Raw genomic sequence first — 24,366 nt, forward strand, 5'->3', positions numbered from 1 at the left:
AACCCCATACAACTCTGTGTTTCTGACTAAACAAGAGTTGTTCCCAGTGGGGCTATGAGACACGTTTCTGGGTTTGCATGGTGCTGGCTGCATTAAGCTCTATCACAGCAGCACAGTTTGAATTCTGAGCAGCGATTATCAGCTATTTGAATACAGCAAATGAGTCCTACCAGCTGCATTAATACATCACCGCAGCTCTTTAGTTAGCATTAGTAGCCTTAGTGAATATTCATTTTTCTCTCCTTTTTAAATTGAACAACATGTTCTCCCTAAATCTTTTGTGTCTGCTCTGGTTTTGGTGGTCATAATGATTTTCTAGGTCTGTTCCTGAAGATATTTCTAGTAAAGGGAAGGTGATGCGAGTGAGGAAGGATAACCTTAGGGCAAAACAATTGGATAGGGACAAGTTCTGTTGTGGCATCCTGCTTTGGCCTTGTGTTGTAGCCTTCGATAAATCCTTTTATCTCTCTGTATTTTTCTTCCTCATCCACTAATTTTTATCATTATATGATTTCTCTGCTTATGCTGTGAGTAATGGACTGGCTTTAATCCACGTCTTTTGGAAGGGGGATCTGATTTTCACTGCAGCCTCTAGGTATTACGATATATCACATAGCTGTTAATGATAGTGACTAGAAGTGATGAGTATGGCTTAAAATTTCAGCTATTTAGAGGCCACATTTTAGATTTCTGCTATCAAGCCATCTTACAAACAGCAGCCTTCCCCCCCTAGAGAGTGAGTAATTAATACAGTATCTGACAAATTTTTACAGGATGTTTTGTGTTGCTTTTAGGGGAAAGTTTCAAATCTGAGGAATAAATGTCGCCTTAAAACACTTCTCCATACTGTAATTCTACACTTTTGTCTCCAATAAATGGAAGTCCTAGTCAAGCTAATTATTATTTGCGTAAAAATCAGATCCTCAAAAAATTGCTCTGTCCTTGATCCTGCAGGAACTTAAAGGCATTCCTAACCTTGCACATGATCAGTTCCATTTAGTTTATTTAGATTACACAGATGCTCAAGGTTAAGTCTCTGCCCAGGCACTTATAGGACAGGAGCCTCTGATTATGTGTGCTGAATGGGAAAACACCTTTTCAAATAGAGCCATTCCTCATTAAAATCAATATTTTTTCCAGAAAATTCAACAAAAGCCATATATTTTTCTTGGGTTGCTAGCTGAGAAACTAAAGGACTTTCCATTCCAGAGAGTTTGCTTTTTTTCTTCTGTCTTTTTAAGTATAAAGGAAAATGTTTGGACAAATGGAAAAGTGGAAGGGAAGCAGAGTTTCCAAGAGCCAATACTGAACATTGAAAATATTATTACTGAAAATATTGGCCTTTGAATCATTGTATGGGATTTTTCCCCTTTTTTTCCCATGAAACATACCATTTCTGGCAATCATTTATAATCTGTGTAGTGTGGAGAGTGTAGTATCCTGAGTTGTGCTATATATAATCTCTGTCAGCGCTTTCTAGGTTTATCCCCAATGGTCCATAAAACCCTGTAGGTTTCCTCTAGGATTTTCCATTATCCTTGTGAGATTTTTTATTAAAAAATAATAATAATAAAAAAAAAAGACTTTATTTTAAAGCTTTCAAAATAAGTCACAAGAAAATGTCTTCTAGGAGGACAGTGCATCCCTAAGTATATTAGTTGACAATCTGGATGGCTGCTCCACAGCTGTGAACACAGTTGCATGTGGAGCTCTGAAGGATCAGGATTCAGCTGTCATTAAAATGAATTAAACAAACCACAAGAACTCAAGCAACTGTCATACCTTTCCTTACAGGAAAGTGTAAACCTGTTTCATGTTAGGACTTCCATGCTGGTGTGCCCATGAGAAAAAAGAAAATGTATGGGCTTTGTGGTAAATGAACACATTTCTCATGTGCTCAAGCTCCTGCTGGCTTGAGCTCTTGTTTCAACAATGAAAAAACCCCCATGATCCAGCCCCTCCACTGCTTCCTTTACTATTGCTCACAGAGTTGAAGGCTCCTTTTTCTGTCTGGCACAGAGCTCTGATAACAGTGATCAAGGAGATGAGACAGCTGAAGTGGTTATAGAAAGACTATGTCTTAGTTGCATCAGAGCACTCTTCACACCCAGGCTTGTTTCTTTCCTGTTGCAGAAGAAATTGAAGTAAGGAGCAGAAAACAGAAATACTTGGGTTTGTAGCACCTTGGCAAGGTAGATCCATTTGCCATCCATCCCCTACCTGTAAACAAATACTGTCATTCTGGAGTAAAGCATGGCAGCTGTATTCCAGCTCTTCATCTGGTGCACTGGTCCCTTTTACTAAAGCAGTACCTTTGAGTTTTGTGCCAGGAATAGGATCAGAATTTGACCAATATTATTTTGCAATTTAGCATTTGCTCAAGTTACACATGTTACCTACAGGTCAAAGGAAATAATCCCTGGAGCATTTATGTAAGCTAATTATTTGCTTCAGCGTTGGTTCTACCACAGTTTTACTTTGCTTCAGCCTCCAGGTTCTCCAGGAAGTATAAATGAGAGCTGTGGGTTTTTGGAGTGTTTGAACAGCTTGTCAGTCCTCTACAGGCTTAGGGAAATAACTGTCAGGTTTACTTTGTGAACAGGACTAAGATGTTCACCTTGGTCTGTAATTGGCATAGAAAGATTTCTTCAGGATGAGGATTCATTAGCAAAAGTTGTGGATTCCATGGGAGCAGTATGCTTGCCTGCTTTGTTCTTATGTGGGCAGTGATGCTAGTAAGTAAGTGGAACTCCCTAGCTTCAGGGCCAGAGGAGAGGAAATATACAAGGCCCTTAGTAAATCATTTGGAAATGTTTGGGATTTTTGACCGTCTACTCTGCATACTGAGAGAGAGCACAAGCAGGCATTAAGGGAACAAAGACACACACCGTTTTTCCATTGACTGTAATTGCACATGCTGCACAACTGTCAGGAATTAACAATATAAGTTATGCAAATGAAAAATTTCATGGCTGAGAAGGGCTGCTGGAGTGTAAGAGCATTATTTTAAAAGCTCTCCTACCAGAATGCATCCATTTGTACAGTCATTAGCATTCATCAGCACAAGTTATCCACTATCCTGATAAGTCCCTGTGTTTAGAAGTCCCCACATGGCCTAAGTCTAAAGTTTCCAAATGCAAAGACTGTAACACTGTCATGAGTGGAAAAGAGTCAATGATCACTTACTTGTAAGTGTTTGTGAAAAGAAACACATTGTTTGTGATTTTGTCACAAGCCTCTCCCAATGTATGCTCCCTCAGTGCCTCCAATTAGTAAGACATTGGACCTCTCTTCTCCAAGTGGCCACTGAGTCTTCATGAACTTGTAGGAGCTCATTGTTCCTCTACCTCTGTCTCATTTGGCTGAAATCCCCCTGGAAATGCAAAAGTTATTGAACCAATGGATACATGAGAGGAGATGGATTCAGGCTGGGCCAGGAGAGGTTTGGGCTGGATATCAGGAAAGATTTCTTTACTGAAGGGGTGGTCAGGCATTGGAGCAGGCTGCCCAGGGAGGTGGTGGAGTCGCCGTCCCTGGGGGTGTTGAGAGGGTGTGTAAACATGGCAGTTTGGGGCACAGTTTTGTAGGAATGGTGGTGTTGGGCTGTTGTTTGGACTTGATGATCTTGGAGCTCTTTTCCAAATGAAATTACACCGTTCTTGCACAGCCTTGGTTTCCCTAGAAACTGAAGATTGGTAATATATGCTGTAATCCATCTTGCTGCAAAAGTGCTACATGAAAATGTTTCTTTTCTAATATTTTATTTTCATTTTTATGCAAAAGCATACAGTGACATACTAACTTCCTTGTCACAACCTTGCATAATCACATTTGACAGTGGGTTTTTTTTCTGTAGTAAGACAGATTCTGCTTTGTAAGCAAGTTTTTAAGTCAGTGTCCTGGATAGCTGCTAGCAGAAAAGCACACCAGACCCTGGATCCTGAGACAGAGTGCTGTACTGCCTAACCTCGATACAAAAATGTTCATGGGAGAGAAAATAATCTCCAAGTTCTCACTGCATTTTTGCCTGTCTCCAACCAATTGCACAGCTAGTCAGTTTGGACCATTTGCTGAAATATTCACCTACAGATTATACTGAATGTTTGGATTATTGGGAAGGCTTTTAGTGTAACAAAAAAAGTGCCACAACTTCCTCTACAAGGAATTTATTTATTTTTTTTAAGATGGAAACAGAAATGCACCATGGGCTGGATCCAACATTTTGACAGAACTGTCATCCAAACATTCATCACTATGACACTTTCCTTACTTCTTTTTCACACTGAATAGAGTTAGTCTGAGACTCACTGGTAATGTGAATAATTGCAGTGTGGGAGACTCAGGTTCAAAGCCAGTCTTGTTACCTTGCTGTGTGAGTGCTACTTGTTATCATTCACTGTGGTTTCCTATTGTGTGCAAGAATACTAATTACTTTAGCAGCACGTATGCATTCTGTTTTTCTCAGTTTTAAAAGGAGATTATGGTGACTAGAAATGTAAAAGTATAATCATCCTTGGTAAATGGGATGGCACTTAAGCAATCAACGCAGTCTTGTAAAAGTAGTTTTAGGGGAACATTTCAAGCTTTATTCACTCAGTTAACATTCTCAAGAGCCAAAGTACATCTTAATTCTTTTTTTTTTTCCTGCACAATTAAGTCTTAAATATTGCATCAAGATACAGCAAAGCAAGTTTTCCTAGTCTATAATACTGCTTAGGACTGTTTTGAAAACAGCAGATTTGCCAGCAGCCGCCCAAGGCATCCATTAATTGGCCAATTACAAAAAAATGTCTGGGAGAATCTTAATTCCATTAGGCTACACTTGTCAATGGTTGGGTTGTTTTTTTTAGGGGAAATTAATTTTAATGATTTTATTTCTTTCTTTTCTTCCTTTTTATTTTTTTTCCACATAACCTCTATAGGCTGTTCCAATTAATTGTTTGCTTCTCATGCAAGCGCGAAAGAAAAATGATAGCATATTACAGAAGTATTGTAGAAAATGTTTTAACTGGTTTAGTTATTTAAAGCTTACATTTGGGTTTGATTGTCATATGTGCCATACTTTATTTTTCCTCTTTTTCTTCTTTGATTGCTTTTTTTTTTTAACAGCTGTGTCCCTTGGTCTTCTGTTTCCACTTTCCATACTCTCCACCTTCTTGATTCCTTGTAAATTGTTTCTTGCTAAAATGTCACCTAAAATTTGTGACAACAGCCATCTTTGAAGAGCATGTGCAGGATCTGAACAGAATCCCTGAACCATATCCCAGTAGTTTGTGTTATTGCCTGTTGTATTTTCTGAAAAAAACCCAACAACATGCTTTTTCCTATGAACAAGACTGCATGGCCCATTGTGTCTTGCTTTGACTTGTCTGACACAACCAGGTATCATTTATTTGGAGAAGTAATTGCTGGGGTGTTTTTTCATGAGAGTCTTCTTGGCCTTCTTTTTCCTCCCCCACAACCTCAGACCATTTCTGAGAAGAAATTCAACAGATATAAACTCTGCAATGGAAATGGTAATGATTTTTGTAATCCACAAGTACTGAAATGAACAAAGACAGCAAATGGTATGTATAGCCTAATGCAGAGATTGTTTATTAATTACCAAGTAATTGGCATTTTCAGGTTTCATCATAGAATGGTCCGGGCTGGAAGGAACCTCCAAAGGTCATCTAGTCCAACCTCCCCACAGTCAGCAGGGACATACCCAACTAGACCAGGCTGCCAAGGACCCCGTTGAGCTATGCCTTGAATATCTCCAGGGAAGAGGCCCCAACTACCTCCCTGGGCAACCTGCTCCAGTGTTCCACTACCTTCATAGGAAAGAACTTGTTCCTAGCATCATCAATGATAAACACTTGTTTAGGAAGGTGGTGGTTCTGAAGGCACCATATTTTAGTAATACTTTGTGCTCTAACCAATGAAGCAAGAAACCGCACTCATTCCTTGGGTTGCAGCAATATGGCCAGGCATCCTCCTTGACCTAGGGACAGGTAGTAGTGGTTGCTCACTCACTTTCTGCTAGGATGAGTTATATTTTAGTGGAAGTTTATGAACTTCAGAAGAAGAAAAAGCAAGAATAAATACTACATTTGTTTGAAATGGCGTTAGTGGCAGGTGTCAAAGAAACTGATGCAAAGCCCAGGGGCTTCTTCCTACCAGAACTGTTTGTGTAAGTGTGCACATCTGAGCAGTACTTGCTGACTTGTTATAAAATAAACAGTCTTCACTATACAGGCATTTGCAACACACTTCACCTTCAGTATTTGGCATATGCTGGGTGTGTTTGGCTCCTAGTTTTGTTTTCTTGCTGCAGAAACAGAGCACAGAAATTGTGGCAAGAGATATCAGATTAACACTGGTGGATGTGGCACACTGAAGGTGGTATAAGATAAAAATACCCTTTGGTGTCCACCATGACGGCTTTTGCTTCCCATCCTCTGCAAAAATCTGAGATGCATGTGTGTCCCTGAGTCTGTATCCTTGTTTCACATTTCTGCTGTACAAACTAGAGGACCAACATATGTTTCTCTATCTTAAAAGAAGCCAGAGTGTCTCCAGAAAGTAAAAAAGCTATTCTTAATGAATCTCCCTCTTAGGCTACTGTAATGACAGTAAGAGGAACACTCTATTTCAGGCTCTGCTCTTGCTTCTTCAGTGGCTATGCATATGAACCCACCTACTTCAGAGATTTTTTTTCCCTTACACTTCTTTATTCAGTCTTTAAAACAGAAGCATATTTCTTGAATGTTACTCTGATGTTTTCAAGGGGACAGAGAAAAGGTAATGGATCATCTGTAAAAGGAGAGTGGCTAAGGAGGGAAACTGGTATAGTAGGAACCAGAGGTAATTGAAGACCTGCAATAAAATAAATAGAAACAAGTTCTGATGTACACGGCTCTAACTTCCACTTATCTGTGAGATTTGTACTCAGTGGCTGAAATGGGTAATAACTTATGCTGCTTCACTTCAAAAATATATTGTCAGTGTCAGAACAACCAGATCACGCAGGATTTCTTTCAGGATCATGCCTCCTGTCCACAGCCCATGTGTAACAGCTCTATAAGCATTTGCATGGCTTACTGCAGGAATGGCTGCACTGGGTGCACTTTGAAAGAACAATGGGATGAGGCCAAATTTGTAGATTAAGACATCTAAATGTACCTGTTTATGTCTAGATGTGTACATGTGAGTTAGGTGTCTGAACCAATGTCAGAGGCATTGCAGGTGATGGAAATCTAAAGTGACTTAAGCTACAAGGTAAGATGCTTGTATGTCTGCATGAGGCTTGTAGGATCTACAGGAGAGCTGCACTGTTTTGTTCTGAGGTGCCAGCTAGGGGTGAGCAGAGTTTTCCCAGGGGCATCCAAAGTATTCCATGGAGAATATTTTTTTGCAGTAATTTTCTTCACCTGTGATACCACTCAAAGTCACCATTGTATTTCAAGTGCATAGGATGTGCTTGGGAACACCTGGGACAGAGGCCTATCAGGGTATCATCTTTGTTGTGGGTCAAAGGATGTGACTGGTAAGTGAAATTTAATTCAAGAGTTAGATTTAAGACACAGATTATTACTCTACTTGTCATGTGAATAAAGCTTTATGATCTTTGTGGGAAATATTTTCTTTTAAGATTCTTTTCCCACACTAAGATCTCCAATCTTTCTTAAATAATTTGCCAAAATCAGAATGATTTAGCAAAACCTAAAAAGCCAGTGATTTGCTCAAGCTGATTCTCAAAACTGAGTAATTTATAGGTTTTCAGATCACCAGATGTTTACTCTCTTCTGTGGTCCTAAGAGTTCATCCAGTCGTAATGCTATCTCCAACATACTTTGTAGGCTCTAGCATACCTTCACACAGCATAATTTCTGTAAGCCCTTTACAAAGCCAATGTTAATGTACTTCAATTCTTACAATCTTGAAGGTTCTTTTAGCCTGTAGAGTTGTAGAACCTTTACGTACTTTCCCAGGTCTATGTGCGTGTTTCTATGTATACAACTGTGTATACAGCTGTGTCCAGTTCTAGGCCTCTCAATTTAAGGAGGACATTGAGACACTTGAATGTGTCCAGAGAAGGGCAATGAGGCTGGGGAGATACCTTGAGCATAAGCCCTATGAGGAGAGGCTGAGGGAGCTGGGATTGTTTAGCCTTGAGAAGAGGAGGCTCAGGGAAGATCTTATTGCTGTCTACAACTACCTGAAGGGAGGTTGTAGCCAGGAGGGAGTTGGTCTCTTCTCCCAGGCATCCAGCACCAGAACAAGAGGACACAGTCTCAAGCTGCACCAGGGGAGGTTTAGGCTCAAGGTGAGGAGAAAGTTCTTCACAGAGAGAGTTGTTAGCTGTTGGAATGTGCTGCCCAGGGAGGTGGTGGAGTCACCATCCCTGGAGGTGTTCAAGAGGGGATTGGACATGGCACTTGGTTTAGTGATCATGAGGTCTGTGGTGACAGGTTGGACTAGATGATCTTTGAGGTCTTTTCCAACCTTATTGATTCCATGATTCTATGATATGACCTTCGTGAGAAGTTCTGTATCGTCATTTAAAGCTTAACTTCACAAAATCAAACTGTTTGGAGGACAGAAAAACAGCAGTGAAGTGCCCCATACTGTCTTGCCTTTTTCCTCTAGTGAGAATGGTGCAGGTTGCACCCCACCTTTTACCAAACCCACAGATCAAGAGGAAGAGGGAGTGAAGAGTCCCAGTACCTCCCCTGGTTGGAAACAGAAAACAGGCAGGCAGAGAATTTTTCCCAAGCAGAGCTGAAATACTCAAGAGGGCAGCACTGCTACTAAACCCACCCACTCCCATACAGAAAGGTATTTCTTGGGTGCTATATACCCTTTCATCATTACTATGTACTATTGCCAGCACCAGGAGAGACGTCCATTTCAAAAACCCAAATCGCTTATGAAGTTACCAGATTTGCTCATCTTAGATTTTATTTTATTCTCAAGGTATCCAGATGGAAGCAACATGTCTGATGCACTTAAACCTACAAATTTGATTTAATCTTCAGGCTCAGCATTTTGACATCTGTAATGTAGCTTATAATGAGAGGTTCATGCCTCACAGCATTGCATTTTGAGGTCACAGGAAAAAAGCCGATCTCCTGCTACTTGTACGAAGCCAAACTTCACATTCTCTGAAGGGAGTCAAAATGGAGAAAGTTTTCCTCATTTTTAGTGACGTATCAAATTATCACAAGGTGAATTTATTTCAAAAGAGGAAAAAAAGAAAAACAAGCAACCAGAAGACCTTGATGTCAGTCTTTGCAGCCAAATTTCTGCAAGATAGAATAGAATAGAATAAACCAGGTTGGAAGAGACCTTCAAGATCATCGCGTCCAACCTATCATCCAACACCACCTAATCAACTAACCCATGTAACCAAGCACCCTGTCAAGTCTCCTCCTGAACACCTCCAGTGACGGCGACTCCACCACCTCCCCGGGCAGCCCATTCCAATGGGCAATCACTCTCTCTGCTCTATGAGGGCTGACCCTCAAAACACCAGGAGTGTATTGGCTGAACAGATAATAGCAAATCATTTCTAATATCTCATCTCAGGTCTTTGGAGAAATTGGGAAGCCTGATTTAATTGCACTAATGATGTTTTCTCCTGGGAGCTGATGGATTACTACTTACCATCTTCTTGCTGTATGCAATGATTCACACTGAGGCTTTTTCTTATTTATACTTGCCAAAAGTCTAGGAAATGAGTTGTGATAGGTGTTGAAGAAACATGTAAGAAATTACCCTAAATCATTTGCTACATGTTCCTACTTCTTTCATAGATCTGTTCTCACATATGACAGTAATGATGTGTTCTTCTGGAAATAATTGCAGAAACTCCATTTTATTTCACTCTCCATGGGGAATCCACTGAAGAGAGAACATATTTCAGACATGCAAGGCATCTATGGTGCTTTTTCACATCTCTTTAATAACATCTATAGTCATCTATTCTTTCTTGAATCAAATACCTGTAGATGTGGAAGTCATTATGGTTATCACCTTCACCAGTGCTTGTGATTCCATCAGAGGTAATCATGCATATGTCAGAGACTTGATTTTGCTGCTGCTAGAATTTGCCACTGAATGGAAGCAGCAATTCAGTGACATCCTGCCACAGAATAAAGTTCATTATATCTTGCCTTTTATATGGTTCTGGAAAATCACATTGGCTTCTTGCTTCTGAATAACCTTCCCTGCTCAGCGTTCATCTCATGCAAACAAGTTTAAAATCAGTATTGACCATTTAAATAGAAAGAGTCCACTCCTAAAATTAACTAACCATTAAGATTATGTGCTTTCTGTCATCTTAATGGTTTTTTTTTAAAAAGAAGTAAAGTCTTAGTTTCTTGTGGTAAGAGAGGCTCACAAAGGGTGATTTCCCCATCCCCTCTTCATGTCTTCTGTTACAGTTTTGCTCTGAAATCTTTCCCTTTCTCATGGGTGTTTTGAGTCAGAGCAATAGCTAAATTAGGAACAGGTAGGCTCAGTGGTTTTGGCCTCTCACACAGTCACAGCAAAGTGCTTGATTTTCCTTAGGGAAAATCTGAGTAGAATTTTGTTCTTTTTTTGTTTGTTTGTTCTTTGTTGTTGTTTTTGTCTTTCCCCTTCAGAGTAGAAGCAAAACTCGACCTTTCAATCATTTTGGGGTGGGGGCAGCAATGACACACACTACTGGCTCTTGAAATAAGAAGGGATGAAGGAACATACACAAATACTGTGTGACAGAGTGACCAGGATCTCCAGCTGTGTCTGTGCCTGTGCATGGCTATGCAAAAGCTGACTCCAGCTAGTACAACCCTCTACAACTTGTACAAGACCTTATTTTTTTTCACACTAACTCTGAGAATTTATTAAGCACAAGAGAGTTAGGGACAGACTTAGAGGTGCCTTCTGTGCATCCCAGAGAGGGCAGTACATTCTCTGGGATGATGGTAATAATACACATGGTGGTTTATTCATACACAGATCCTTTCTATATAGGGCAACAAAGATGGTGAGGGGTTTGGAGTGCATGTCTTGTGAGGAGAGGCTGAGGGAGCTGGGGTTGTTTGGCCTGAAGAGGAAGAGGCTGAGAGGAGACCTTAATGCTCTTTATGGCTGCCTGGAAGGAGGTTGTAGTGGGGTTGGGGTTGGCCTTTTCTTACAAGTAGCTAATGACAGGACAAAGTGAAATGTCCTCAAGCTGCATCAGAGGAGGTTTAGGCTGGATGTTGGGAAGGATTTCTTTGCCAGGGGTCAGGCAGGCTATCTGGGAAGGCAACAAAGTCACTGTCCCTCGGAGTTTTCAAAGAATGAGTGGATGTGACATTTTGGGACATGGTCTTGGTGGTCACGGAGGTATTAGGTGGAAGGTTGGACTCGATGATCTCAGAGGTCTTTACCAACCTTAGTAATTCTGTGATTGTAAATATAAGTAATATATCTGTGAGTATAGTATGACAGGAGATGAAACAGAATTGTTTCTTAGAGGAATTTTGAATAGCTCAGGACCTTTTTTAATGCTTCTGTTAATTTCCTGCCTTAGCTGATGTGTGTGCATCTCTCTGCTTAGAGTGGAATAATTTGTGATTGGATCTGAGACCTGGAGCACCTCTACTAAGAGAGAAGTAGAGAGTGTTGGGGTTTTTCAGCCTGGAGAAGTGAAGGCTCCAGGGAGACCTTCTAGTAGTAGCCTTCAATTATTTGAAGGAGGGCTACAGGATGGAGTGACAGGATGAGGGGTAAAGGCTTTCAACTGGAAGAAGCTGGATTTAGATTAGACATTAGGAAGAAATTCTTCCCCATGAGGGTGGTGGGGCACTGGAGCAGTTGCTTGGAGCAGTTGTGGAGGCTCCAAGCCTGGAAGCGTTCAAAGCCAGGTTGCATGGGGTCTTGAGCAAGCTGGTCTAGTAGAAAATGTCCCTGCACATGGCAGGGGTGTTTGGAACTAGATGATCTTTAAGGTTCCTTCCAACTCAAACCACTCTATAATTCTAAGTACATCTCTGGTTCAGCCTAGATGCTGAACTGCTAGCTGGGGAGTTTCTCACACTTCCTGGGTCCCAGCCTCCCATGCAGAAATGTGAGCTCCCTTGCCCCTCCCCATAGCAAAGAGGCTCCTTCCTGGGTGCCCTCTTCACACTGTGTGACACAGAGGTTGAGGACAGTCTGCTCTACACTGCTTATGTGGTTGGACATTGTGCTGACCCTCAGGATTTCAAGCACAAGCTGCAGCTGTTTCTTCTGCTGATTGGGGGTGTCATGTCCAGCAAGCTCAACCAAGAGCTGAGAAGAGGGGACCCACATCTCTTCAGTTTCCTGAGCTGATGAAACAGGATTTTGAAAGCTGTTCACACTGTGATTTGTCTGCTTGGTTGCTCCCTTTTATAAACTGCATTTTCTGAAATGCAGTGTCACCTCAAGGTGGATACTTCTTTCAGATGCAGTGGTCATTGGCCCTTAATTAATCTTGATAGTTTGTTCATCTTTGTGGAAGAGACCTTCACGAGGAAAAAGGAAGGCATGTTTCCTTCAGGAGCAAGTTATGAACACACTAAATTGAAAAGCTGCAATGTTCTGTCACATTAACTCAGTCTCTACAATGCAGCAGTTGGGCTTGATAAACGGGGACATTAAGAGTAACATTAAAGAGCACGTGCATGAGGTTGTGATGGCAACCAGGATCCCTAACTACCCAGTGCTACATACATTGCCCTCCTTATTTATGCCTTTGGGAATGATGGATGTAGAGGAGAAAAAAAGAAGACCAAACACCCCAATATTTATTCTATTTTTCATCACAGCTGACAAACTTTGTGGATTAGAACTAGACCTTTGGTTGAGATATAATCTTCTCATTTTAGTGCTATGGGGAAAAAAGAAAAGCAAACAAACAAAAGATGCATAGTTAAGCTGTATTAGATGCAGGAATATATGACACATAGCATCATTTATTACAGAAATTATGATAGAATTATATATTTATTTATATAAGCTATGTCTGTGGGTGTATAATACTGTGTAAGCCCAGAGGAGCAGTTTTTCAGGGTGTCTGTCACTGTCACAACAAAGTGCTGACACTGCTGTGAGCAGGAGGGTGACTGCCTATTTAAGACTGCAAGTGGCAGCAAGCATTAGTTTCTTCTGCTTTTGACCTACCTTTTCCCAGTTCTAAATGGCTGGTATTCAGTTCTTTCTTTAAGCCAGTTGCCTGGACAGGACTTGCTCATTAAAAGTCGCTGACGTTATTTAAAATCACTTCGTTGTCAATGGATGTCATTAGTGGGTTATATTGCTATAGTCCTGGAGGTTTCTAACACAAGCCAAAGCACAGGCAGCTTTGAATGATATCCTTTGATACCAGTGCAGTGTTAAACAATGGCAGAAGGTTTTTCCAGAGCCCTTGGTGTTAATTTCATGTTTTCTTTGCAATTAATATTAACAGCACCATTCCTATGTAGCGTGGCAAGGTCACATTTAGGCTAATACTGGCCGCTTCCATCATCCCTCCTGTGCCACCTTCTGCTCTCTCTCATATCAAATATTTGTTTCAAAAGAATATACTTATTCTCCTTGTAAGCTACTCTTGGATCTGATACCCAAAGAAAGCTTGAAGCCATTTAAGCAACGTTTGTGCTGGAGATAGTGCCTATGCAGTTGATGTGTGCAGATACTTGGTTTCCCTCTTGCCAGCTTTACCCCAGTTGCAAGTGAACTGAGCTGCATTTGTGCTTCATATTTTTATCCAGCAGTTAAGAGAGAGGGCTCTGGTTCATTACTCTGGCTCCTACAGAGCAAGGAAATTGTAATAGTTTAAACACACTTTAGTTTATTGTTAGAAGAATAAGAGTGTAGGCAAGCTGCAGGCTGGGGAAAAAAAAGGCTGAGAAATTCTAATATTTTAGCTTTTCTTCCTCTCCAGAGCCTTTGTGGTAAGGCAAAAAGAGGTAGGGGGTAAGAAACAAGGCCTATAGCACTTGTAAAGGTTCTGACTCCTGAGAGACCCAGCTTCTGCAGAGGAAGCTATTTTACTAGGGGCATCCCTGACAGGGTGCATATGGGAAGGAATTTGGGCAGCGTAAACACTTGCCTGCTCTATCTGTTTGCATGGTAAGGTGGCATTTGGTCACAACTGCTGTGCCAACGAGGCAAAGCTGTCCCTGAAGATCAGGACAAAGCTGATGCAGGACAGCCTGGGGAGCAGCCCTGGGTTTTTCCCTTTAATTTCTGTATGAGGCTAAGGCAAGTGAGGGGATTCAGTGGGTTTAAGGACAAGGTATTTCCCAGCATTACTCATCTTACTGTTTCTATTCTGTCTTCTTGTGGCCATCATAGCAATAAGTGATGTGAGCAATTTGGCAATATAAGCTTAAAGCTTGATATGGTGGTGTGCTAGCAGTCTGTAACTAAAGCAAGATACCGGTAGCTATAAACACAGCGAATTATCTTGGAATAACAGGACGCATAAGTCGATCAACAACCTCGAGTGATATTAGCAGTTTAACCAATAATGTACAACAGTAGGATGTGTGGGGACAGTTGTGAGGAACCAATGAAGCTATGCCAACGATGCTCTGTGAGTCTATATAAGCTGTAGAGGTTCCTTAATTAAATGAACAATACTTAGATCATACTGGTTGTCCGTATTGATTCCGTACTCCGTCGTCAACGTCTTCTTTTTCTGCTTTTCTTTGTAGAGCTAAATGTAAAGGAATCTGACGTTAGAGGGTGTGATGAATCTTCATGTAAATATGGAGGAGTATGCAAGGAAGAGGGTGACGGCTTGAAATGTGCGTGTCAGTTCCAGGTAAGGGCTGCTCACCTCTTTCTTTGCTGTTTCTGACCAATATCTCAAGTGTGTTGAACTATTTGTAGAATCACTGTATTTATTTATTTCTTTTCCTCATCAGCCAGCTTGCACAGTCTAACCGTAAGCTCTTTGTTTTAATGGCACCAATTGGGATGGTATGTGACTGAACTCACCAGGGTGTGCTCAGGGAGCAAGTGGAGGGTGTAGCATCATGTTAGTTCCCCACATGGTTTTCTAAGTCAGCCATCAGCATAGATCAACATGAGGAAGAACAGAGGGCCCCTATGTGCTGGGCACTCATGCCTTCTGTGACTGGCAGGAACTGAGGTAAGGAGCGCTGGGTAACAGCCACTCTCTCCTTCCCCATCCTGCCCCAAGAATGGAGGGAAAGTGATCTAAAGCAGGGAGTCCAGGCATGGACACACACACCAGATGAAGTTTTATAGTTTAAATGCAGTACTTACTATGGACTGCTTGCTATAATAATACCCAGTATTTGTAGGATGCTTCCCTGCTCTGCTGGTAGCCATGTATGGTACATTAGACCTGGCAAGACCTTGAGGCATTTTAACAAAAGATAATAGCACGATCACCAGTGATCATAAAGTTTATGAATGAAAACACTGAATTAGTGTGACTCAGGGAAGTTGGGGGGGGGGGGGGGGAGGGGAGTATGGAAATTTTATTTAAAATAGCTTATGAATTTTTTAAAAGTCATAAATATCAAGTTCAGTTTGCTTAGTTTACAGTTTGTGTAACTGTATTTCTTCCTCCCTCCCACCCCTGTCTTTTTAGAGAAAAGAGAATACTGAGGTATCAAATACTGCAAGACTGCCAGTAAAACTGGAAGAGGGTGCAGGGTTGCCAGTGGGCTATTTTTCAGTGTTTTAAAAATAATCTTGTGTTCTTTTTCAAATAAATAAGTCCAGGGGAAACAGAACAGCAAGAATGTGTATGGGATCTTACAATAGGTTTGGATTCCAGTGTCTCAGAGCTGGCTCATGATGCGGTGGTGTCCAGGTGGATACTATGTTGGGGGCATTGTGCAGCTTAAATCCCATAATAACAATGGGATCCAACTGCCTTTTAAAGGGAGAAGAAGAAAAAAACATCTTAGTAGAAGAGGTTTGCACTCATCATAAGATAAGACCCCAGTAATTATTTTTAAAAGGATGAGAAATTCAATCCCAGGCTAAGCAAAGGTTTTATTTGTTTTCTATAGGTGGTACATTTTATGACCTCTTCATACCAGGGTCATGAGAAACAAAAAAAAACCAACAACCACTAATCCATGAGGGTAGATTTAGGCTGGATAAAAGCGAGAATGTTTTTACAATGAGGTTGGTGAAACACTGGGACGGGTTGCCCAGAAAGTGGATGCCTCATCCCTGGTAACATTCAAGATCCAGTTGGATGAGGCTCTGAGCAACACAATTCAGTTAAAGATGTTCCTGCTCACTGCAGGTGAATTGTACCTTATAACCTTTAAAGGTTCCTTCCAACCCAAAGCATTCCATGCTTCTATGTGATAAGCCAATACTTTGTCTAGTATTTTAAAAACAGTGTTATTTTTAATCTACTTACAAGTTTACTTGTACTTCTTGAAAAATTAGTCCTATACTTTAAGGAAAAATGTCTAAGGATGAGGAAAAAGTGCTTTATTTTTCAGACATAAGAGGTTGAATTCTTCCTGTAACTCATCCTTCCTTATTTGTCTGCAACTAGCAGCACCAAACACACAGCCCAGTTAGCTTCTCTATGTGCAAGACTATCTGACAGCCAGCTAATTTATTTTTTTTCCTGACATTGCAAGGTTTGGAAAAGAGATTAGACACATATGTGTACAGTGCTTTGGCTGAACACATGCTGAAAGGAAGCATGGGGATACCAACCTGCTCTCCCTGATGTGCCTTCCCCATTCCTCACAGCTGGAACAGAGCACAGCCATAAATGCACCACTGGGCTGACCCAGCAAGGCACTTCCTGTGCTTTTAACCTGCAGTTTTTTGGAACATGCACTCTAGTGAGAAAGCTGACTTGAAAAAATGGTCTCGGGTTCATGTGCTGGTCAGGTGAGGATTTTCCTACCAGGATTTTCCTACTGCCAGGTGTGAGGCTGCAGCCCTGCCTGACAGCAGGGCATTTTAGGGAACTGAGGAGCATGGCTGTTCACAGCCACCCCTGAACTAAGGCCAAGGCTGGCACACACCATTCCTTAGATTTGGGAATCTGGGAATTCAGTCCCCTCCCAGGCATTGCATTTCTTCCTCCTCCACCTTATCTGCTGCCATCCCTGTCCTGGCAGCGTTTCTTAACTGTTTGGTGTTCTAAAACTTTAAATATTAATGAGCCATAGTTTTTCCTCCTGGAAGCCCCTTTGGAGATGACTGACTGCCAATTTCATCATTATCACTGAAACAGCTATAATGTCACGGCAGCAAGAGCTGTGTGGGCTGTGACCTCTCTGAGCACTTTGTAGGCTTTCTCTGTCTTGCCAAGTCACCTAACATAAAGAGAGATACCCAGGTTCAATTCCTCAGAATCAGATTTACAAATTAGACCATAGGAGATGTGCCAAAGGGTTCACTTGTGCTCTGCTTGCAGTGACCTTAATGATATCCCCGATTTCTGCAGGTCTAGTCAGAAAAGAAGTTTAACTCCCTTTGTATCATAATGGAGAAGGGGCATAGCATATGTTCACCAAACATTTGGAAGGTCTTCTGCTGTAATTTAGATGATGTTTTACAAAATCTAAATTAAAAACTGAGCAACACCTAATGTGTTATGGACTGCTGGGGGGAGGTGAGGGAAGGAAGAGCCAGCACAGGGCTCTTTTTCAATCTCAGTAAGAAAGGCTGAAAAACAAATGGTCTCATCAGATAACATCTTCAGTAAGACAGAATAGGAAAAGGAATGGTGAGTAAGCCTGACATCCTTTCAGATGCTGGGCACCCCACAATTATGCAGCATCAAATGGAGCCCAGACAGATTTTCCTCATCCTTAGAGGAGATCCCATCCACAAAGAGATCACAGAATCACAGAATGTTAGAGGTTGGAAGGCACCTTGAGAGATCATTTAGTCCAATCCCCCAGCAAGAGCAGGATCACCTAGAGTAGGTCACACAGGAATGCATCTGGTAGTTTGTGAATGTCTACAGAGGACAGTCCACAACCTCTCTGGGCAGCCTGTTCCAGTGTTCTGTCACCCCCCAGAGTGAAAAAGTTTTTCCTTATGCTCACTTAGAATCTCCTATGCTGCAGCATGCCCCTTGTCCTATCATTGGACATGACTGAGAAGAGCCTGGCTCCATCCTCCTGTCACTTGCCCTTCACATATTTAAAAACATGAATGAGGTCACCCCTCAGTCTCCTCCAAGCTAAAGAGACCCAGTTCTCTCAGCCTTTCATCATAAGGAAGATGTTCCACTCTCTTAATCATCTTTGTAGTTCTGTACTGGACTCTTTGAAGCAGTTCCCTGTCCTTCTTGAACTGAAGGGCCCAGAACTCAACACAATGTTTCAGACGCAGCCTCACCAGGGCAGACTAGAAGGGGAGGAGAGCCTCTCTTGACCTACTAGCAATACACCTTCTAAGATACCCCAGGATGCCATTGGCCTTCTTGGCCACAAGGGCACATTGTTCATTCTTCTGGTCATTTAAGCTAGTAGGTGATTTCCTCACAAGAAAACAGCTCTACTCCTAAAGGACTTTTGCATTAGAACTTTTGGCTGCACTGTACCAAATTGCTAAAGACTCACCAAACTGTGAAAAATGAATCACTCTGCCTCTCATTTTCCATCATCAGGACAGAAACCTTAAAATATCACATAGCAACTTTAGGATTGAGTAGAGAATTATCTATCAGAAAGTATTGTGCCCCTCAAGAGTTGCCTGTTTAATTATTCTCTAGAAGTAACTCTTCAGTATGAGATGTGACAGAACTGATGGCTGTGTTTAATGTCTGAGAGCTACTCACTATGGGAAAGTATTACAAAACTGTTAAAATAATTTTCAGAGCTGGCAGCATGATTTATTCCTCTCCATGCATGCTTAGTTCACTCTCAGTTGGCCGTCTCTGGCAGGATGTCAAAGGAGGGGTGGATGATTCCCTTCAAAATTACATTTTAAAAATTGAGTATTTTGAGGTTTGTGTCTGCCAACACACAAAGAAACTGTTATGGCAGAGAATGCCATTTTGAATTTGGAGAAGAAACTCTTGTCCTTTGGAGGCAGTTTATCTTAACTAATGTTGCAGTTTCCGTGTGGATCCTCACTGGCAGAGCTAGAGCAGTTTAATCACACGTTTTGTATGGTTAAGAAATTTGGTGAGTAGTCTGTCTATTTTTTTTTTCAATTGCTTCTTGTACTTTGATTTTTGCTTTGGGTTTTGAAGATGCAAAAAGTGTCTGGAATTACAGTTACTGTTATAGCCCCAAACAGGGCAATGTCTGGTTTTCCATACAGTCAAGTGAGGTTTGGATCTCCAGTTCAGCAGGGAGTGGTGCATCACTCAGAGATGTTAGGCATATTGGTGGTCCCAGTGTGTTTCATGGCATTTTAATGCATATTATACATACAAGGGGTATATAACCCATCTTTCTTGAAGGTCTCTTCCAACCTGGTCTGTTCTATTCTATTCTATTCTATTCTATTCTATTCTATTCTATTCTATTCTATTCTATTCTATTCTTAAAATTTAAGAAAGCAGCAAAATAGAAGCTGCTCTTGCCAAAGCCATTTGCAGTGATGAATTTTACTTTCTTCCTCTTTTTTTTATTGGTTTTAATTAAATGTACTAATGCTACTGACTTTGAGCTTAAGATTTTTCAGTATTGTAATACAGAAGCATTATTGTAGTTGTTGACCAAAACATACTCAGGGTGTTCATGAATGATGCTAGGTTGCATCAACAAGGCTATCAACAGCAGAGATAAAGAAATCATTATCCCACTCTGCTCAGTGCTTGTCAGGCCACACCTGGCATTCTGCATTCGGTTTTGGTCTCTGCTGTACAAAATAGATGCAGACAGGTTGGAAATTGTCCAGAAAAGGGTAACAAGAATGATCAGAGGACTGAAAGACATGTCATGTGAAGAAAGGCTAAGAGAACTGGGTTTGTTCAGTCTTGAGGAGAGAAGGCGTAGGGGAGACCTTATTACTATGTACCAGTACCTAAGGGGTAGCTACCAAGAAGATGAAGACTCCCTTTTTACAAGGAGTCACATGGAAAAGACAAGGGGAAATGGGGGCAAGTTACTCCCAGGGAGATTCCAACTGGACTCTAGAAGAAAATTCTTTACCAGGGCAGGGCAACGAGGCTGGTGAGAGGCCTTGAGCACAAGCCCTGTGAGGAGAGGCTGAGGGAGCTGGGATTGTTTAGCCTGGAGAGGAGGAGGCTCGGGGTGACCTCATTGCTCTCTACAACTACCTGAAAGGTGGTTGTGGCCAGGAAGGGGTTGGTCTCTTCTCTCTAGCAACCAGCACCAGAACAAGGGAGCGCAGTCTCAAGCTGCGCCAGGGGAAGTTTAGGCTTGAGGTGAGGAGAAAGTTCTTCACTGAGAGAGTCGTTTATCATTGGAATGTGCTGCCCAGGGAGGTGGTGGAGTCCCCATCCCTGGAGGTGTTCAAGAGGGGATTGGACATGGCACTTGGTGCCATAGTCTAGTCATGAGGTCTGTGGTGACAGGTTGGAATTGCTGATCTTTGAGGTCTCTTCCAACCTTGGTGATCCTGTGATACTGATACTGTGATACCATGATAACAGTTAGACCTTGGAATGATCTCCCAAGGGAAGGAGTGAATTCCCCTACATTGAACAATTTTAAAACTCAATTTGACTGGGTGCTTTGATATCTCATTTAAACTATACTGTTACTGAGAGAGGTTGGACCAGATGATCCTTGAGGTCCCTTCCAACCTGACATTCTCTGATTCCATTATTCTATGAATTTAATGGGGATGGTGATTGTTTTCTGTCTCCCTTGAAAGATCATTCTATGACCAAAAAGATTAGCACATCTGCCCTTCATCACTGTTTACTTTAAATTCTCCTTTTCTCAGTTTCCTCCCCTGTGCCTGGGCATACATTCTTGTATTATCTTGAAAGAGTTTTCTCTTTCCTCCGTGTTTATCCTTCAGCTACTTCTAGATGCCTGTCATGTTCCCTCTAGCCATTAGAAAGTCCCACTATGGTTATTTTGTTCTTTTAATCTTTCCTACTGAATCCCTATGTTCAGTCCATATGGAGTTGGGCTATTATCTCAATGATCCAAAAGGAATACATGCAGTGATACTGAGAAGCTAACATACTTTGAATGTTCCTTTAGTGAACAGTTACAAGTTACTGCTGGTGATTCTTATTTACACAACTATCTTCCTGCATGATAATACGCAGTTGAGATTAATCATGTGATTTTGTATGACTGGGTTACTCTATAATTTCTTTTTCAGTGTCACACAAACTATATTCCCGTTTGTGGATCAAATGGAGACACTTACCAAAATGAATGCTTCCTCAGGAGAGCTGCTTGCAAGCATCAAAAAGAGATCACAGTGGTAGCAAGAGGACCTTGTTATTCTGGTATGTAAAACATCACTTTGTGTTACTAGTGAATGATATCACATGGTTAGCTCTTTAGTTCTGCCCTTAATTCCAGATATTTTAATTTTCATGATTTTCATAGAATGAAATTACATGGACAACCCTAGTCCTCTTTAGCAATGGAATAGTTTTGTAGAGAAGAAATCTGATATATCTTCTGATGCTAACAGATTAATAAATAAACATTAGAAATAACAGTACCTTATCTGAGAAAACAGTTTGTGGATGCTCCTGCTGTACATATAGAGGAGCCTTCATTTCTGGGATGTACAGAATTAGTGTGGCCTCCAGTGAGTGACACTGATCAACCTGACTACCACTCTACCTGTATCAAACACATTCTCTTTGACTACTTTCACTTTGAATGATTACATTGAAGATTGGCTCACTGTTACAAAATTGTTGTACTTCACATTTCTAATGGATTGGCCTTTTCTGTCTTCCTACACACTTAAAACATGGATTTTGCACATGACTAAAATACATGGGAGAGGTTTTCACTGTCTTAAATGTTGCAACATACTGTTGGACATAGAAACTTAGACACCAGAGGTCTTCTGGACCAAAGCTGTTCAGAACAGACACATGGCTGGCTTTCTTAAATTAAATTACATAACTCAATAGCATCAACAGCTGCATTATTTTGCACATAGATAACACAAAAAAGAGAATTTTAAGTTGTGGGACATCATCTATCTTTTGATCCACAATAGTTACTCAAATTAACCTAAGTAAGGTTACGTCTGTATGGCAGCCAAACAGAACTGTGGATCAGGTGCACATGCTCCTAGCTAGCTTTAGGTTGGCTAATCTAGTTGTCTATGACAATTTAGAGGCAGCAGCCTGGAACTCACTATTGGCTGCAACATCCTCTGGAAATTAGGGTAAATTTATGGATAGTGTGCCTAGGCCAAGTCCTTGCTGCTGCCAGTCCCACAGCTACCTCATTTGAATGATGCACAGCTGTGTTTTACATGAGCTGCTTTAATGCCTTTGACTAACAACACAGACTTAGGGCTGTTTACTAGGGTCAAAAACCAATCTATGATGTTGGTTCTTGTAATAAAATATATATTTTGTGTTTTGTATTTCTGGTGGTGGTATCTTCAGACACCACCATAACATATTTACAAAGTACATTTATAGGTTCTGTTATTTGGTTGTGGGTATTGAATTCCACATATGAAGACAGTTAAACCATGTATGCACAAATCTGAGAATTTCCAGTACAGCAATTTAAATTGGAAAGAAAGGTGCTGTGATCTGTGCTTTCCCACAAGGGACCTTCTGTAGCAAACTAGCCAGGTACTCATGGCTTGCTCCTCTGGTATCTTCCCAAATACTGTGGCTATAACTCAAGCTGCTCTTGCTCAGAGAGGGCTAAAGGGCCTTTCTCCTCTCATGCCCAGTTCTTTGTCTGGAGCTTTTCCTTGGCTTGGAGAGGCATAAAGAGCCTGTCATATGCACTCCATCACTGGGCTGTAGCCTTGCCATGGCTCTTCTGGGATTCAGTTCTCTCAGGGCTTTTCCCCTTACTGCCTCCAGCACAGGGATCTCAGAGCGCCGGTTGCCTTGTTCCAGGCTCAAGGCCCTGGCGTGGTTTGCCTGTTAGGACAGCCTCTTCAGCTGTCTTGTTGGGCTTCTGTTGCTTCCTTGGTGAGAACAAGGCAAATTGCCTACCATCTAGGCTGCCATAAATACTGTCCCAAGACAAGTAATGCCGTTTGGTAATAGAGAAAGCTGATAGCTGAACCTTTAGGATGGGGCATATCCAAATATGGCCAGGGGCACACACAGTTCACGGATGTGTTACAAGGTTAGTTATACATGCTACACATTTACCTGGACCATCTGGACTCCAAGAAGTGTCCAGGTTTGCACATTCACAGGTGCTTACCTCATTGTCTGGGTTAGGGCATGTTTTGGAGTTTGCCCCTTTAGGACATTATCAGTCCCTTGCAATGGTCATTTATTGCTGAGGATAATAATCACCCTTGCAGTAAGGATTGCCTTTATGAATTATCTCCCCATATAAAATATGGGTACTCCTTATAGTATACTTATAACACAATATAAACCTTGTACATGACCATATGAAACTATATACATTTGCACTTACTCTAACTAGAGTTCTGTGTTTGCTCTGAGTCCAGTCCTTGAGGATCTCCAGCTTTTCACCCCTTGACACTGGCGGGTCCTTGCTAGGCAAGGCAGTAGGTGAAGCTGTTATGGAGCTGCTGCTGTCCCTATAATTTTGCAGGTTTTCCCCTAATGCCTGTATCATAGACTTTGTTTGCCAGTTGAGCATAGGCTTTACAACATCATCAGGCATGCCCAGCATGATTCCTTGCTGCCATAACTCTGCAAACTCTGCATGGGATGAGGAGCCCCTTTTGAATTCGTTGTTCTTTCCATGGCTCTTGGTATGAGGCCTTAGTGATTCCTGACTGTGGTGCTCAGAGTTGTGTCCTTTGGTGTTTTTGGTGTAGCTTCCACTCTGCTTCAGGATGAAGCATGGATTTGGAGTATGAAGGTTTGAACTGAGGATGTATAAGTAATTTTTTTTCATTCAATTTCATGCCCAAAACATTTTAAGAAACAAACTCACAGCATGGAAGTTTCCCTCACTTAAAAACCAAACAAACAAAAGCTAGGATAACATTTTGGGAACAGCAAAGAAAAGTGTTTATTTTAATATGTGTTCCACCCTGCTAATAAAAAGATATTTCACAACAAAAAAATTACCCTTCTGAGCCTCATATTTCTGGTAGCTAATTGTTATGTTACTCAGCTACTCTGGAATTTGAGTTTTTTAACCTTCTACTCCTTTACTTTACATCCCACATAAACCCAAGGAAACACAGCATAATTTTTAGCATTTAGTGTTATAGATTAAGACATGTGCTGATTACAACTCTGAAACTGGGGATGTGATTCAGGCAGCATACTGCATTTAC

At 41.3% G+C, this 24,366-nt stretch overlaps 1 protein-coding gene across 2 annotated transcripts in view; it reads left to right on the forward strand.

The window, feature by feature from the left end:
- TMEFF1 (transmembrane protein with EGF like and two follistatin like domains 1) overlaps positions 1–24,366 on the forward strand; it is a 149,770-nt gene that overhangs the window by 72,723 nt on the left and 52,681 nt on the right. For both annotated transcript variants that reach the window (XM_068147492.1, XM_068147491.1), the window contains exons 2-3: positions 14,694–14,803; positions 21,259–21,388. In XM_068147492.1, the coding sequence (XP_068003593.1) occupies positions 14,694–14,803; positions 21,259–21,388 (240 nt within the window). The remainder of the gene's footprint in view (positions 1–14,693; positions 14,804–21,258; positions 21,389–24,366) is intronic.

The sequence above is a fragment of the Melanerpes formicivorus genome, unplaced genomic scaffold, assembly GCF_026170545.1.
Source record: "Melanerpes formicivorus ecotype bairdi unplaced genomic scaffold, bMelFor1.0.p_v2 SCAF_15, whole genome shotgun sequence".
Classification (NCBI taxonomy): Eukaryota; Metazoa; Chordata; class Aves; order Piciformes; family Picidae; genus Melanerpes; species Melanerpes formicivorus.